General features: G+C 39.9%; 1 protein-coding gene across 5 annotated transcripts in view; it reads left to right on the top strand.

Annotated features, from left to right (window-relative positions):
- CD44 (CD44 molecule (IN blood group)) overlaps nt 1-14,494 on the top strand; it is an 84,940-nt gene that overhangs the window by 47,496 nt on the left and 22,950 nt on the right. Inside the window, exons 6-8 of one of the 5 annotated variants that reach the window (XM_066363370.1) lie at nt 7,467-7,592; nt 10,165-10,278; nt 10,732-10,848. The exons of 3 other annotated variants lie outside the window; for them this stretch is intronic. In XM_066363370.1, the coding sequence (XP_066219467.1) occupies nt 7,467-7,592; nt 10,165-10,278; nt 10,732-10,848 (357 nt within the window). The remainder of the gene's footprint in view (nt 1-7,466; nt 7,593-10,164; nt 10,279-10,731; nt 10,849-14,494) is intronic. One more of the 5 variants, XM_066363376.1, reaches the window with a different exon arrangement.

The following is a 14,494-nucleotide window of genomic DNA, read 5'->3' as shown; positions in this document are numbered from 1 at the left end:
GGGAAACAGCTGAGGGAGTTATCCGATCAAATTAAATCTGCTTAAGAGTTTTATATTCCAGCCTGCAGCGGACAGTGCTTAACACGTGCTCGGTTTGTGTGGGCCAGTCACTACCTTGGGACCGACTGCAAGAGTGGGAATACGTCAACCATGCCTTCAGTTTCTCTGGGATTGGGTCCCTTGTGCTTTGCCTGCCCTGGAACGCGTTTACATCTCCCTCTTGACTCCTTCCTCACTCCCTCCTTTGCTTTTCTCCCATGGCTGGTTGTAAAACACGTTTCCAGATTGGCTGCGTTCCTCTGCGAAGGATTATTCAACGCAAACAGGGCGTCTGTCTCTGGAGTACCTCCCTTGTGCGGTGCGCGCTTGCTCCTTTCCTGGCTGTGGCTCTCCGCGGGTGGGACTCTGGTCTCCAGAGAGTGTGGCAGAGATTTACCAGTTTGCGAAAGCTCAGGACAGGGACCATTTCTGTCCCTCGTCACCCAGAAACCAGGAAAACTTCCAGAGTATGATGATTTCATATAAAGTTACTCACTCAACCGTGGTTTAAATTTCTGTTAGCAGCTTGCTGAGCGAGTAAGTAATACAGAGGGATTTGGGTTCTGGTCACCCTCGGCAGATTCTTTGAAGCATTTCAAAAAAGCTGATGCTTTCAGATTATCCAAGCTTTCCCATGTTATTGGCTGTCTGGAACCCACTGTGCCTTCATTGTTTGTAATACCAGGACAGCCTCTCCTGAGAGAAGCTCCTACAAACCCAGCTGATGGTGCTACCGGCTACTTGCTGCTCCTTGATGTCTCTGTCCTTTGAAAGTGGCCATGTTGAAGGTGTTTATCACCAGGGCATTCAATTTTGGCAGATGCTGGTAGATGCCGATTATTGGTTTCAGCCGGGTGCAGGTCAGGTCTACTCTGAAACACCATTTGCCACCAAAGAAGAAAATCATGCCAAATGTATCTTGTGGAAATTAGCTGAAGTTAACATTCTAGCTGCTAATAGCCTAGAGCATAGTGAGTATTTTCCATGCGCTTCAAGAAAGTGAATTAGCACATTTTATGAACATTCATAGCACATCTTTTTATTTATTTTTATTTATTTTTATTTTTATTTTTATTTTTTTTCTGAAGCTGGAAACGGGGAGAGACAGTCAGACAGACTCCTGCATGTGCCCGACCGGGATCCACCCGGCAAGCCCACCAGGGGGCGACACTCTGCCCACCAGGGGGCGATGCTCTGCCCCTCCGGGGCGTTGCTCTGTTGCGACCAGAGCCACTCTAGCGCCTGGGGCAGAGGCCAAGGAACCATCCCCAGCGCCCAGGCCATCTTTGCTCCAATGGAGCCTCGGCTGCGGGAGGGGAAGAGAGAGACAGAGAGGAAGGAGAGTGGGAGGGGTGGAGAAGCAGATGGGCACTTCTCCTGTGTGCCCTGGCTGGGAATCGAACCCGGGACCTCCACACACCAGGCTGACGCTCTACCACTGAGCCAACTGGCCAGGGCCTATAGCACATCTTTTAAGGACTGGATTTTTTCTGCCTGTTAGTCAATAATCAAATCTTGAAGACCTACTCTGTGCCAGGCTTACTCTAATGCTTAGGATCCCATCGTCAATGCCATTAGAGTGTGATTAGAAGAGAAGTGAGGATTGGTAAACTAGTCATTCATTCAACCAATCTTTGAGGTCTCCTCTAGGGCAGTCATTGCTCTAGTTATTGAGGACTTAGAGTTAGACCTACCTTCATAGAACATATTCACTAGTTCAAAAATCAAGGAAGAGTGTGCTATCAGATTTCACTGAAAAATAATGCAAGATTTGGGTTGAGAAAAGAACTGTGCTTTCTTCTTCCCAGGGAGAGCACTTACCTAAGATTCTTTCATAGTGAAGGAAGAGAGAGACTCATTTGTCCATGAGAGTGAGTCCAGGGCTAACCCAAGAGTTACCGAAGGGCTATAGGATCCAATTAGGCCAACGGAAGCTCCAAAGAAATCTCTGCATGCGGAGCATCAAAGCAAACAAGCAAGTGGAAACTGGAAAGTAGCATATGATGTAACTAGAAAAAGTTAGCACTGGTTAAGTTCCTGAATAGTCCATATCTTCTCAGCCCAGTGAGAAGAGTCTCCAAACCTCATGACTGCTGAACTGAGAGCTGGGACTCAGTGAGAGGGAGGGATTGCAGATCTTCCCTGATGCGTGCAGGAGGGCAGAGGTCAAGAGGAGCGCTGGTTGAGGACCTAGAATCGCTCTTTGGCTTGACTGGCTCATTCCTTCCTTAAAGGTCCTTAGTGGGTGGTAATGGGGAAAGCCAGTAAGAACAACCATCTGGTAGGTTAGATTTCCAACAGATTTTTTGCTATGTGTTATTTTTGGAAGCGCCCTCCTGGAAGCATGTCATCAGTTTCTTTTCTATCAGTGATCTGGAATTCTTGGGAATCCAGAAACAAACTAATTTCAAGAAGTAGACTCCTACTGGGGAATACTCTATTTCCTCATCTTATGGTTGTCAAAGAAATATATATATAATCATTATTATTATTATTATTTGGTCTGGCATGGCTTGCTTGGGAGGGGAAAATTGGAAAGTCTTATGGCTAGGCAGTAAGTAGCTTTTTACTTTTTCCCCCCAACATCTCTTCTAACTCCTTTGGGAAGACAGAAGTAATGCCAATGTCTGTGTTGCTCCTCTATGTTTACTTCCTGTTGGTCTCTTCCTGGTGTACTGTAGGGTGAGGGTGGCATGAACTAAACATCTTTAGTAAGTTTCTGAGGTGATCATGGGATGTCTGGAAATCATCTAGGGAATGCTCCAGTTTATCTCGGGGCATCGTTGGTGAAACTGGCTTCTATCTCTTTACTCTTTATTCTGAGCAAATGTGTTCTTTGTAGCACAGACTATGTTGTGCAGGTGGTTGACACTTGGTGTGTATAGAGTCAGTGGACTTTCAGCAGGTTCAATGAAGGGCCATAAGGTATACAAGACCACTTGAAATAATATGCAAAATTTTGAGACGGTGTACGTGTAGGATCACTTTATTGAGGAAAGAAGCCACAACTTATGTTGGATTTTCCAAAGGGCTGTGTGACTCAAACTGGTTTTTAAAAATCACAAGTGGTGTCGATGTTTATCCTAGTGATCTTTGCCATTCTTCTATAGGGAAATATTTTGGACTCAGTTCAACTTGAGAGTCAAATAAGAGATTTCAAATTATAAAATATTACTAATTTATTCTTTCTCTAATTTGAGCAGAGTCCAGAATTTCTCTAACTTGGACAATTCTGTTTCTTTTCTGGAACCACACTCCTAATTAGAATTAAAAGTGACAGAAAGTGATGGATAGATGCTTGAGATCTGATTTCAACACGTTGAACACACACCCTTTACAGAGTTCCTGCTTGACTTACATCAAGTCTAAAGCCTGACTTGAGGTTAATGAGTATGAGTGGAGCTGTTGTCATGACAAGCTACTTGGGTAAAATGCTAGACCCAAAAGATACAGGCAAGCACCTCTCAAGTCACTCCAAAAATAGATGAATAAGAACAACTTTATGAAATTCTGTGATGAAAGCCTTCAGTTCATGGCTGAGTCACCCAGTCAAGTAAATATAAAATCTCTTTCCATCATTGGTTATTCAGTTGCTACCTGCTTTCTCTCTGAGCCTGTGTTCAGGGGATTCCATTTGGAGAATGAGTAGTGCTGAACTGACAGCCATATAGAATTTGCATTGGTGATGTTACCCTGAGATTCCAGGAGACGTTAGGAGAGTGGAAAGATAAAGCCAGGTCTTGGTCCTCCTTTTTTAGTCGTCATTCTGTAATAGATGCAGGCGTTGTATATAGACAGAACTGAGAGTAAAGGTTTTGTAAAAAAAAAAAGATCTCATTAAACGATATTGTCATAATTGACTCAGTTACTTCAACTGTGCACTCAAACAACCATACAGCAACTCAGGAACAAATGAATTGGATATGGCCCTGGTTTGGTAACTCACAGCCTAAGCCTCAGGATCACACAACAGCAATGCCAGGTAAACTGTTATGTCTCCTGTGTATTTGTCATCCTGAACGCCAAACCTTCCAGTGTTGAGGAAAAGGACATCCATTATCATTTTCTAGGGATGCTCTGTCAGGACGGTTAGTGAGACCAGGGTCTGGTGCCATCTCCTGTATCAGACTAGCCTTGGCTCTGCGATCCGACTGGCTACTCCTAAGTGTCCTACTTGGTTTCCCTTTGGCAACACATCAAATACTCAGAATGATTTTTCCTTTAAGGAGCTTCTATGGGGAGGCCCCTTCAGAGCAGTACTCTAGAAAAAAAGTCTATTAGAAAGTTCATATGCTTACTTTCTGCTAATTATCACAGCCAATAATAAAGGGAAATACTGATTTACAGATGGAAGTGTAGGACCTGGACTCTTGTTTGGACATCTAAAGCCTCAACTGCCACGTGTAGGAGGTGAGCTGTAGCTTTACATCAGAATCTAGGCCTCTAACAAGCTCCCTGGCTGTTTGACTGTCCACCCTAAGTTCCTGCAAAGTGTTCTGACCCGAGAGCTTTTGTGGGAAAGGATTCAAAGTCTGTCATAATAGATTACAAGCGTATCTTCATTTATTAACTTCTGTTGATGAAAGATAGGATCACATTTCAAAATAATTAGATATTATTGCTACAGAAGGAGAGTCATAAAAACGGTCCTTTACATTTGCTTAACTTCTGAGACATTGAATAAACTATCCCTTATTTCAGTAAGTCCTCAGATGAGGAAAGTAGTGCCAATGTGATGATTGCATATCATAGTGATTCAGATCATGCTGGGGGAGGAAAGGATGGAGGGCGGGATGTGGATATTGCAGAGTAAAGGATATGATGTTTTTAAATGTTTGAAACATTTATCTTCATAGGACAAACCTTGTGAAGGAAACGGTCTTGTCAGTGTCTCACTGTGGGTTTTTTCTGGGCTTTCTTGCCGGCTGAAAAAAGGGATCTATTTTACCTTACTTTTGTATTTAGGAATTTAATCATGGTTTTGGTCTCTCTTCTTGAACTTTATTCGGGTTTTCATCTACTATTGAACATTCTTCTGATGCCCAGCGTGGTTACAGAAATGGAGGTCTTTAACAGTTTTCAAATCAAGACTCTTCCTTCTGGTCTATGAGTGAGATCATTGGGGCACCTCATCTCTCTCTCTTTCTTGATTGATTTTCTTCTTTTCAAAAGCGAGAACTCAGAATGCCCTGCTTTGTTTTGCAAAATATAGTGTCGATATAAAAAGTGACGATAGGTAAGGTTGCAAGAGGATTTGGACTCCAAATGGAGAAAAGCAGAAAAACATTTCTCACTGTGTGTGTCCATCCTTCTGTGTGTTTGGGACTGCTGGGATTATGTGTCTGCAATTGCTTGAAGGAATATCATATCCTCATTTCCTGGAGAATGACATTGGTTGGCCAGGCCTGAAATTGTAGAAAATGAAAGGCTAAGACTCTGAAGAGCTGGGTTTTAGAATCATAGACTCTCAGATTTGAAGATGATCTTAAATGATCTAGTTCAATCAGCACTCCTAATCATTTAATCTTTTACACAACTTTCCTCCTAAGTGATCTATCTGATGCTGGGGCATGTAATACTTTATGAAGAAGCTCATTATGGAATCGTTCAAGTTATTAACCTTTTAAACTCAGCATGTGGAAGAAATTCTCATCACAGGTCCCAAATTTAGCCATCTGAGAGCACAGACAAAAATGTGACTCCTCCTTTACATTATAGCCTTTCAGAATTCAAAGACAGCTTTCATGCTCCTCTGGGTTGTTTAGCTTTCTGACTTCAGACAGGTCAAGATCTGTTCAGCACGATGTTCTGAGATGAGCAGCATGCATCAGATGACATTGAAGGTCCTTCCAGCTCTGACACTCTATGAACTGCAGTTTGGGCCTCTGAAAGGAATGGCACTTCTGTGCCTTTTCCCTTTCTTTCTACCATCGATATCAAGTATGGAGAGCTCTCTTTAGTAGAAAAAAAGACTAAAGGCATATACAATGCTATTTCTTAGGAACTGATAATTAAACTTTCAACAATCAATTCAATTATGGTTACAACAGCTTTGATGAGCACTAGTGGTACAACTCCCAAAACAACAAGCAAGAGGCACAAAGCTCAGGATTGGTTTTCAGGGTTGTTTCAACCATCAGAGTACAAGAACCGTCGTCGCACAGCAACAGTAATGGCTGGTAATGAGTTATCATTATCTTATTTCATATGTTTTCTTGACACTCTTCACTAATTCTCATTGACATTGGGGATACTGTCAAAGTCTGAAATCCGTTCTGGTTTCATAAATGTTTTTGATGACTTTAGAAGGATCATGAGGTCTGAAAGATTTATGTTTGATTTTAGAGCAGTATTAAGCAGATTTTCTTCTTTCTACTCTGTAGAACTAATATAGCCCAGGAGGAGGGTAATAAGGGGACTGTGAGAGGGGCAGGGTCTTTCTTAAAGACAGAACAGAATTTTGACTCTGAAAAGTAATCTAAAATGACTGAAGTTGTTTGAGATTTTTGTCTTTCCAGGAGAAAATACAATAGCATAGCTAAAGCTAACAAAATATAGAAAAATCTTGATCAGTGGAGCCATTTGTAGGGTAGATACTAACAGCATGAACAGACAAATGGTTATTCCAAAAGATAACATAAATCTGATTCAAGATGTAGGAAACCCGTATGCAGTAAAGAGATGTCTTGTACAGCAACCATGGGGAAGAAGTGGAGGTTTTCTTTTTCTCCTTTAGATTGCTTCCAAAAGGAGCAAGAATTTCTCCAAATCTTGGCTACAGTCCACTTTAGTCAACCAAAAAGGCTGACTAATAAATGCTAGGAATGAATTTTCTGTTAATTGACTTTTTTTTTTCTGTATGCTAAAGTCTTGTCGGGATCTGTAGTGAGCTTCCATTTGCACTTACAGTACAGTGATCTGATGCTAGAGAAGATATAAAATGAATTACCGAATTGTGATTACATCTATGGGATTTTTAGAAATGACTAATGTGTGTTTAGATTTGAAGGTGTTTTTTAAGGTTGCATGACAAAGCCAACAAGGCACATTTGAAACCATCTCTTTTATTCTGGACATCCTAGCTTAACTGACATATGCTTGATAAATTAATAAGTGTATCTAAATGAGAGAGTGTTCATTGTCTTTTTTTTCCCCCTTACTTCTTTGGCTGGGTTGTGCCTGTATTTTTTCTTTAACTATCTTATAAAGAATGTTCAGTTGTATGAAGGTCATAGCCAATGGTTTTTAGCTCTGTAGATCAGCTTCAGAGACCAGGATATAAGAATTTGGGGGTATACGCGTCAAGAGTTTCACTTTCTTCCCCCAATCTTGGTAATTCCATCATACATTGTGTGCTGGATTTTCTTCCTTTGTCAAATGGGTTACTTGGGATCCAGCTCAGCTATTAATGCAAGTCACCGCAACAGGTACGGATTCAAATATCGTCTCAGCAGGCTGGGAGCCAACTGAAGAGAATGAAGATGAAAGAGACAAACGCCCCAATTATTCTGGATCAGGCATTGATGATGATGAAGATTTTATCTCCAGCACCAGTAAGAATAATCAATTACAGTAGAACCATTTATTCAAGGCTTCCAATTAATCTGAGTGATGCCCAATAGTGTCTCTCTTGGGAAATAGTTAATATGAAAATTGAGCCTAAGTCTATGATCACACCTTAGTCATACCTTGATGGGATTTTAAAGGAAGAAATAGATTTCATAAGTGGAAGCCAAAATGTATTTGGAAGAAAAATGGGAAAAACATCTTTTATAAAATTTCTAATGCCTCATGTTCTTCCTACTTTATTTATGTGGTCTGCTGCTACAGATTCTCTTTGAACTATTGATCTTTTTTAGGAAATGGCATAGTAAAATATTATAACAATATTCATTGTGTAGTTACTGTGCTAGGTGCTGGGAACACAAAGATGAAAAAAGCCAGAGCTCTTGCCTTCAAGGGACTCATGGTCTATTGAAGCAATGGACTTGAGAATGTGATTGGGAGGATATTAATTAAAAGTTTTAGATGATCTTAAATTGAAGACTTAGAAGCCCTAGAAAGGCTTAAATGATGGGAACCAGAACTCAAGAATTGTCTTAGTTAATCAAAACCTGGTTGAGGTCAAGGGAACAAATCTAGAGTTTTAATAAACAAATTGGGTACCAATATAACAGAAAGACATTGAGGCAAAGGACAAATGTCAGCCGAGCTTTAACAAAAACTGTGCCAATTATTAAAAACAAATAGTGAAACCACTCATAATAGTATCCAAATTTGTGTCAATAGTATTTTTTTTGAGAACAGAGATGGATATTAAGCTGAAAAATGTCCTTTAAAATAATGCAGTGAAAAAAATGCAATATTGGTCTAATATTCTACCCAATGACTGAGTTTCCTATTCATACCTGTAATGACCTAAGATATTGCTGAACAGAGAGGAGAATCCTGAACCTGACTCCATAACAGCTCTGCTTTTCCACAGAGAAGGTATCCCTTTGGGGTGTCACGTGAGCTCTCTTGGGTCACCAAGGTTCTGTTTATCCTAATCTGAGAGTGTTATCTCCAAATGGATAGCACCCAGGGAAGGAGAGATCCAAGAACTAGCTTGGGCCTTGAAGGCATCCAAGTATATGGCATTGATAGAACAAACACCTGATTTGAACTAGTTGCATTGTGTCTAAGCTATTAATTGGCAGACTCTTAAGCCTTGGACACCTCTGCAGAGCTTAGTTTGAGGAACAAGGAAACTCTTTTAGTAACTTCAGAAAGAAAACTAAATAACCAAAAACACTGGAGCTTTATCATTACACTGTCTCCTGGGTTTAGGATGTGACCCCATCTTTTAGGTGGGGCTTCCAAATAATATGTGGTCTTGACACTTGAGAAACTAAACTCTCTTGGGTAGCAATCCATACAGAGCATCCTGAAAATAAATTGTATGATCACACTCTAGAGGAAAACTTTCCTTGGTATTTTTCATCTCTGTGGCATATTTTTCAATTTCAGTTTACTTTTCTGTTGGGCACCTATGCACATAATTCAGCACGATGGCCTCTTTCTTCAGTAGGGGTATGAAAACTGCCAATTTTTTCACTTATTGTACTTATTCACTGCTTATTGTGGATGTGGTCAGTGATTTCAAACCTGACTTTTTTAACTTTGTGAAATAGAGATGATAGTAATATATAGTTCTGAAAGGAGTTTTGTATTACTTGGGTATTAAAATAAAGTTTAAAAGAATAATGATGGGTTGCAAATAACCTTTTCAAAAAAGACATTGGTTCTGATTTTGTCATGATCCTTCTGTCGGGTGCATCTCCTATTTCAGCCCTATTATTGTGGGTGACAGCATCAGGGCACTGGTGGATGTATGCCTCTTTTCTTTTCAGGAAGCTTCTATGGTGGTGGTTGGTTCCCTATGGTGTTTTTCTACTGAATATATCTTTCTTACTTTTCATTCACTGGCTATGAATGGCTTGCTTATGAAATGCTTTGTACTTGATGAGAATACCATAAGTGTTTGATAAATATTCAGAAATGTATAACTAAATCATGTGGCTGTTATAAGTAGATATTCTTTCTTAGAATCACCTATAAGAAAGCTCTGGATGTCCAGAGTATTTCTTTCCCCACCAAAACTCTTAATGAAATAAACAGATCATCATGGTATAATTTACAAGTACCTACCTCTTCATCCCAAGTATCTACATGTAGCGCACTTGCCAGGGATACAGATTCCTCGGGCTGTCAAGTGCAAAAGGCCGTTACCGACTGCATGGCTGTGCAAAGCTCTGACGTATTTGGTTATCCTCGGTGGAGGGCTGGTGTTTCAAAGCTGTTCTTCCTCCTGCTGCAGCTTCTTTGGCTGCTTTCTCTGGAAGATCTCATGTTCTGACCCCAACGTATTCTATGACAGAATGCAAAGGACACTGAGATGCTTAACAATATGGCTGGATCAAGCTGAAGGCATTCTCTGCTTTCCTTCCATTTCCACTCACTTATCTATACAACCTGGTATAGATGATTCACCTCATAAACCAAAGAAGGGGGAAAAGTGCAAAACAGGTGGTGAAGCCTCAAGAAATACCATTTTCCTAATAACTTCAATCATCATTATCACAGTTTCAACCACACCACGGGTTTTTGACAGCACAACACAGACCCAGGATTGGAACCAAAGGAACCCAGGCCTTTTAAATCCAGAAGAACTACTTCCGACAGCCACAAGGATGACTGGTAATAGAATATGCACTCTTAATTAAAGATTTTTTTCCCCCTCAAAGTCTATGATGCTGCAAAGGTCAATTGTTAGGACATAGTGGAAAATGTAGCTAATATCTCATCACAAATTCTTAGAGAATTTTCATAATAGTACTCAGTTCAACTTAGGAGTCACTTATCAATCGTACCATCTGGGAAGAAGATACTTGATGTAGCTCCATTATAGAAATGCATACGTTGACATGGTTTGTGGTGCTGCCCATAAGAAAGTGGTGATAGTAGAATAACAGGTCCATCATTAAGAAATTACATGCCCATTGTTTTTTTTTCCCTTGGGAAAAATTAGTGAACTCACTCAAAAAGTATCGATAATAGATACTCAGACATTGAACTGTTAAATATCATGTACTTTAATGGAAGAGCAGAACCATCAAAAGTTGGTTGATAAAAAGTCCATCATCACGACAGATGTGAACAGAAGTGACACCAGTGATTATGGAGAAACCTGGACCCAAGATCCACAGCCTCCTCTCGTTCACCATGAGCGTCACGACCAAGAGGAGACCCAGCAATCTACAAGCACAAGTAAGAAGGATGGCGCTCAGCCGTTCTGGGTTAGATGAGCTAGTGAAGTCATTCCAAAGACTAGGAAAGACTATTTTTAGACATAGCCACTTTTCTGTTTCCACATAGTAATTTGTTTTTATCACCAGAGCATGAGAAGATACCAAGTCTACAAAAAGTTTTAGAAATTGGAAGAAAAATGCTAGGTTGTCAGGTTGCCCAGAAGGCCAAAATATTTAAAAAGTGAAACTTTAAAAAGATTTGAGATATGCTTTTTGTGTTAAAGATTCCTAGAGGTTCCAGTGGGGTGATCTTTATGTGATTATTAAAATATATAACGAAGAATTTGTTCTCTAGTGCTTAGTAGTGGCCCCTGGACAGAAAACCTGACTGGTTCCATAGTCTTTGGAATCCTTATTTTCTATGAAGATCTTTGGTGACCCCAGTTTCTTCTTCACATTCTGTTCCTTACTGCATTGTAGAAAGGCATCTTTTGAACTCTTTGGAGGAAAGTTAATAGCTCAGATGGTCTGTGTTTGAATTCTATGGCTTGTTTTATTTCTCCTGTTTTTAAGTCTACAGTAACTTAAGGAATGCTTTGCTGCTGTTATTCTATGTGTGTGCAAACATCTCAGGTTTTCTAAAGCACTCTCAGGTCTTACAACTAGACTGAGGATAGGACAAAAAAAGTAGGAAGTGTATACTCTTCTTTCTTCTATTTCTTAGATGCCTATCGTGTTTGGAATAAAAGAAACTTTGTTTTTAGGATAACAGCCTGTAGCATTTTTAAAACTATGGCCCAACCATCATCTTCATAGTCTTGGATATTTCTAAAGCAAATATGTAAGAAACATCCACTTAGAATCTAAAGGAAGAAGCCAGAGTGGTTTGGGAACCCATGGTTTAAGGGATGTCTTCAGACAACAAAAGAAACATTTCACACATCAGCTAAGACATAGGTTAAATAAGTCCTGGATATTGTATTGAATACATCCAACATGCTTGCATCTCACTACTTACCCTGATAGAATTGCTACATGCATAAGGATTATGGGATGAGTTAAGAATAGAGGCTTCTGACAGAAAAGAGAAATAAGAAGCAGAAGACTTTTCAGAAAGTGATTCTGTACCAATCCTCCTTGGGACCCAGTACTGTATTTGACAAATTTTACAATTTTACTATATTTTACAAATGATTTAAGGCAGTTTGTACTTAAAAAACAGAAAGCTACTTAAGAGCCTTGGAATTAATCAGCCTATTGTCAAAAGGTGGTGGGAGCTGGGCATCATTGCTGAAGGGTAGTTGAAAAACCAGACATAACAGACCCTCCCAGAGGGAAAGCAATACCAGTCCCAGCAATTTTTTTATCAACACTTGCAGAACAGAAAGAGATTCTGGTTGCCGACCTCTGGGCTTTATCAGAGGAACTTTACAACACAATAGACATGTCAAAGAGTTATGTGACTATCTCTCAGGACTCAAGAAAGGCCCTGGAGAATACTGATAAAGCCCTTAAATCATAGAAATGACCCTCTTTTTGATTATAGTTCAAAACACAAATACGAAATAAAGATGTCATAATTTTCCTGAAAAGAAAAAAGCAAAACATCCAAACTGTTAATTTATTTTTGTTCTAAGAATTTGCATATAATTAAATAAATATAACAAGGCTTATTTAAAAAAACATAAAGAGAACGTTACACCTTCTAGAAGAGAGTCAATCATCAATCACATTTTATAATGGAAATTTTACTCTGCTAACCCATATGTTGAAAACAACAGGGCGGTTACTGGTATTTAAAGGATCACATTGCACAGAGGTGTGTGTGTGTGTGTGTGTGTGTGTGTGTGTGTGTGTACACACATGTATGCATGCATTTTTTTTCTTTTTATTTTTTTCTTTTTAAAAAAAAGCTTTGACTAGGCAGTTTATGTTTGGGTTAATTTTTCTTTTTTTGTATTTGCACCCAGTGATTTTTCTAACTTCATTGCATGTCTGGAGGCAGTGGCTTAGTCAGTGGGGTGTTCCCTTCCATCTGATAACAGGTTAACCCCTGGAATGTTTTGGCCAATACTAGGATAAAATGAGTATAATAATTTTTATTTTTATAGTGTTTTTGCTATATAAAATCACATGTATTTTCTAAAATAATGAAATGCAACCATTTTTACAAGTTGTAAAGTATACTCACCTCCCATATGTGCCTTGACCAGGCAAGCCCAGGGTTTTGAACCAGCGACGTCAGTATTCCAGGTTGACATTTTATCCACTGCACCACCACAGGTCAGGCAGCTCTATTTTTCTTGAGAGCTAAAATCCTGCTATTAGTTATCCTAGATGAAAATGTCAGTGGCTTTCTAATATTTCTCATTGGCACCTTGATACAATTTTATTCCATTCATTTTGTCCTTTAAAAACACACATACAGGGCCCTGGCCAGTTGGCTCAGCGGTAGAGCATCGGCCTAGCGTGCGGAGGACCCGGGTTCGATTCCCGGCCAGGGCACACAGGAGAAGTGCCCATTTGCTTCTCCACCCCTCCGCCGTGCTTTCCTCTCTGTCTCTCTCTTCCCCTCCCTCAGCCAAGGCTCCGTTGGAGCAAAAGATGGCCCGGGCGCTGGGGATGGCTCTGTGGCCTCTGCCCCAGGCGCTAGAGTGGCTCTGGTCGCAACATGGCGACGCCCAGGATGGGCAGAGCATCGCCCCCTGGTGGGCAGAGCGTCGCCCCCTGGTGGGCGTGCCGGGTGGATCCCGGTCGGGCGCATGCGGGAGTCTGTCTGACAGTCTCTCCCTGTTTCCAGCTTCAGAAAAATGAAAAAAAAAAAAATAATAAAATAAAAATAAAAACACACATATACACAAGAATGTACAATTACAACACTAAGTAGTTGAAATTGTAAGCCAATCACACATTCCTATTGCTTATATAATGCCAAACACTGGTGAGAGTAGTTTCTTCCACTGAATTAATTTTGTTAAAAAGGAAATTTGGCAATTTTAGATGCCATATAAGCATAACCTCATATTGTACCAGTGGGGAAGCATCCCAGTCAGGGTTTGATGGATTCAGTGACTAGTTCCATCGTAGACCCAAAGATATAACTTGTCTTTGGTGAGAAATCTTAATAGGTGAGTGCTCACTCTGAACCACTAACTAAAAAGCTCAGAAAATGTTATTTACTCTTGGCACATTTAGAGACAGATGCAGTACTCAGCGACATTAGCTTTAGACCACTCTTGGCCCTTGATAACTGTAAATTTCATAAATGAACAACTTGTACACAGAATGAAATTTCTGTTTTCTTAAAAATCATTCTTATTTACCTATAAGCAATTCGGAGGCAGAATTATGAGAGGCTAAACAGGATACTAAGTTATAGTTCTATCAAAATGGAAGACTATAATTTCATTTAACCATTTTTTATATTTCAAAAGAAGTCTTCCTTTATCAGAACAGACAACAACTTTTTTAGAGAATCTGCCAGATTGGTAGCAGGTGATGCCTCTTTCTACTGAGTCTTTATTAAGTTAAAGAATTCATGTTCCTTACTATACCCATGAATAGTTACTCAAGTTTTGTTTTGTTATTTAACAAGATGCCTTGGTCACAGAAATGCAACATTCCAAAAAGGGAGATAAACCAAAGAACCAATATGGGGTTGGGAA

Source organism: Saccopteryx leptura, chromosome 1, assembly GCF_036850995.1.
Source record: "Saccopteryx leptura isolate mSacLep1 chromosome 1, mSacLep1_pri_phased_curated, whole genome shotgun sequence".
Taxonomy (NCBI): Eukaryota; Metazoa; Chordata; class Mammalia; order Chiroptera; family Emballonuridae; genus Saccopteryx; species Saccopteryx leptura.
Note: the sequence above shows the minus strand (reverse complement) of the source record. Positions and strands in the feature narration are given on the sequence as shown.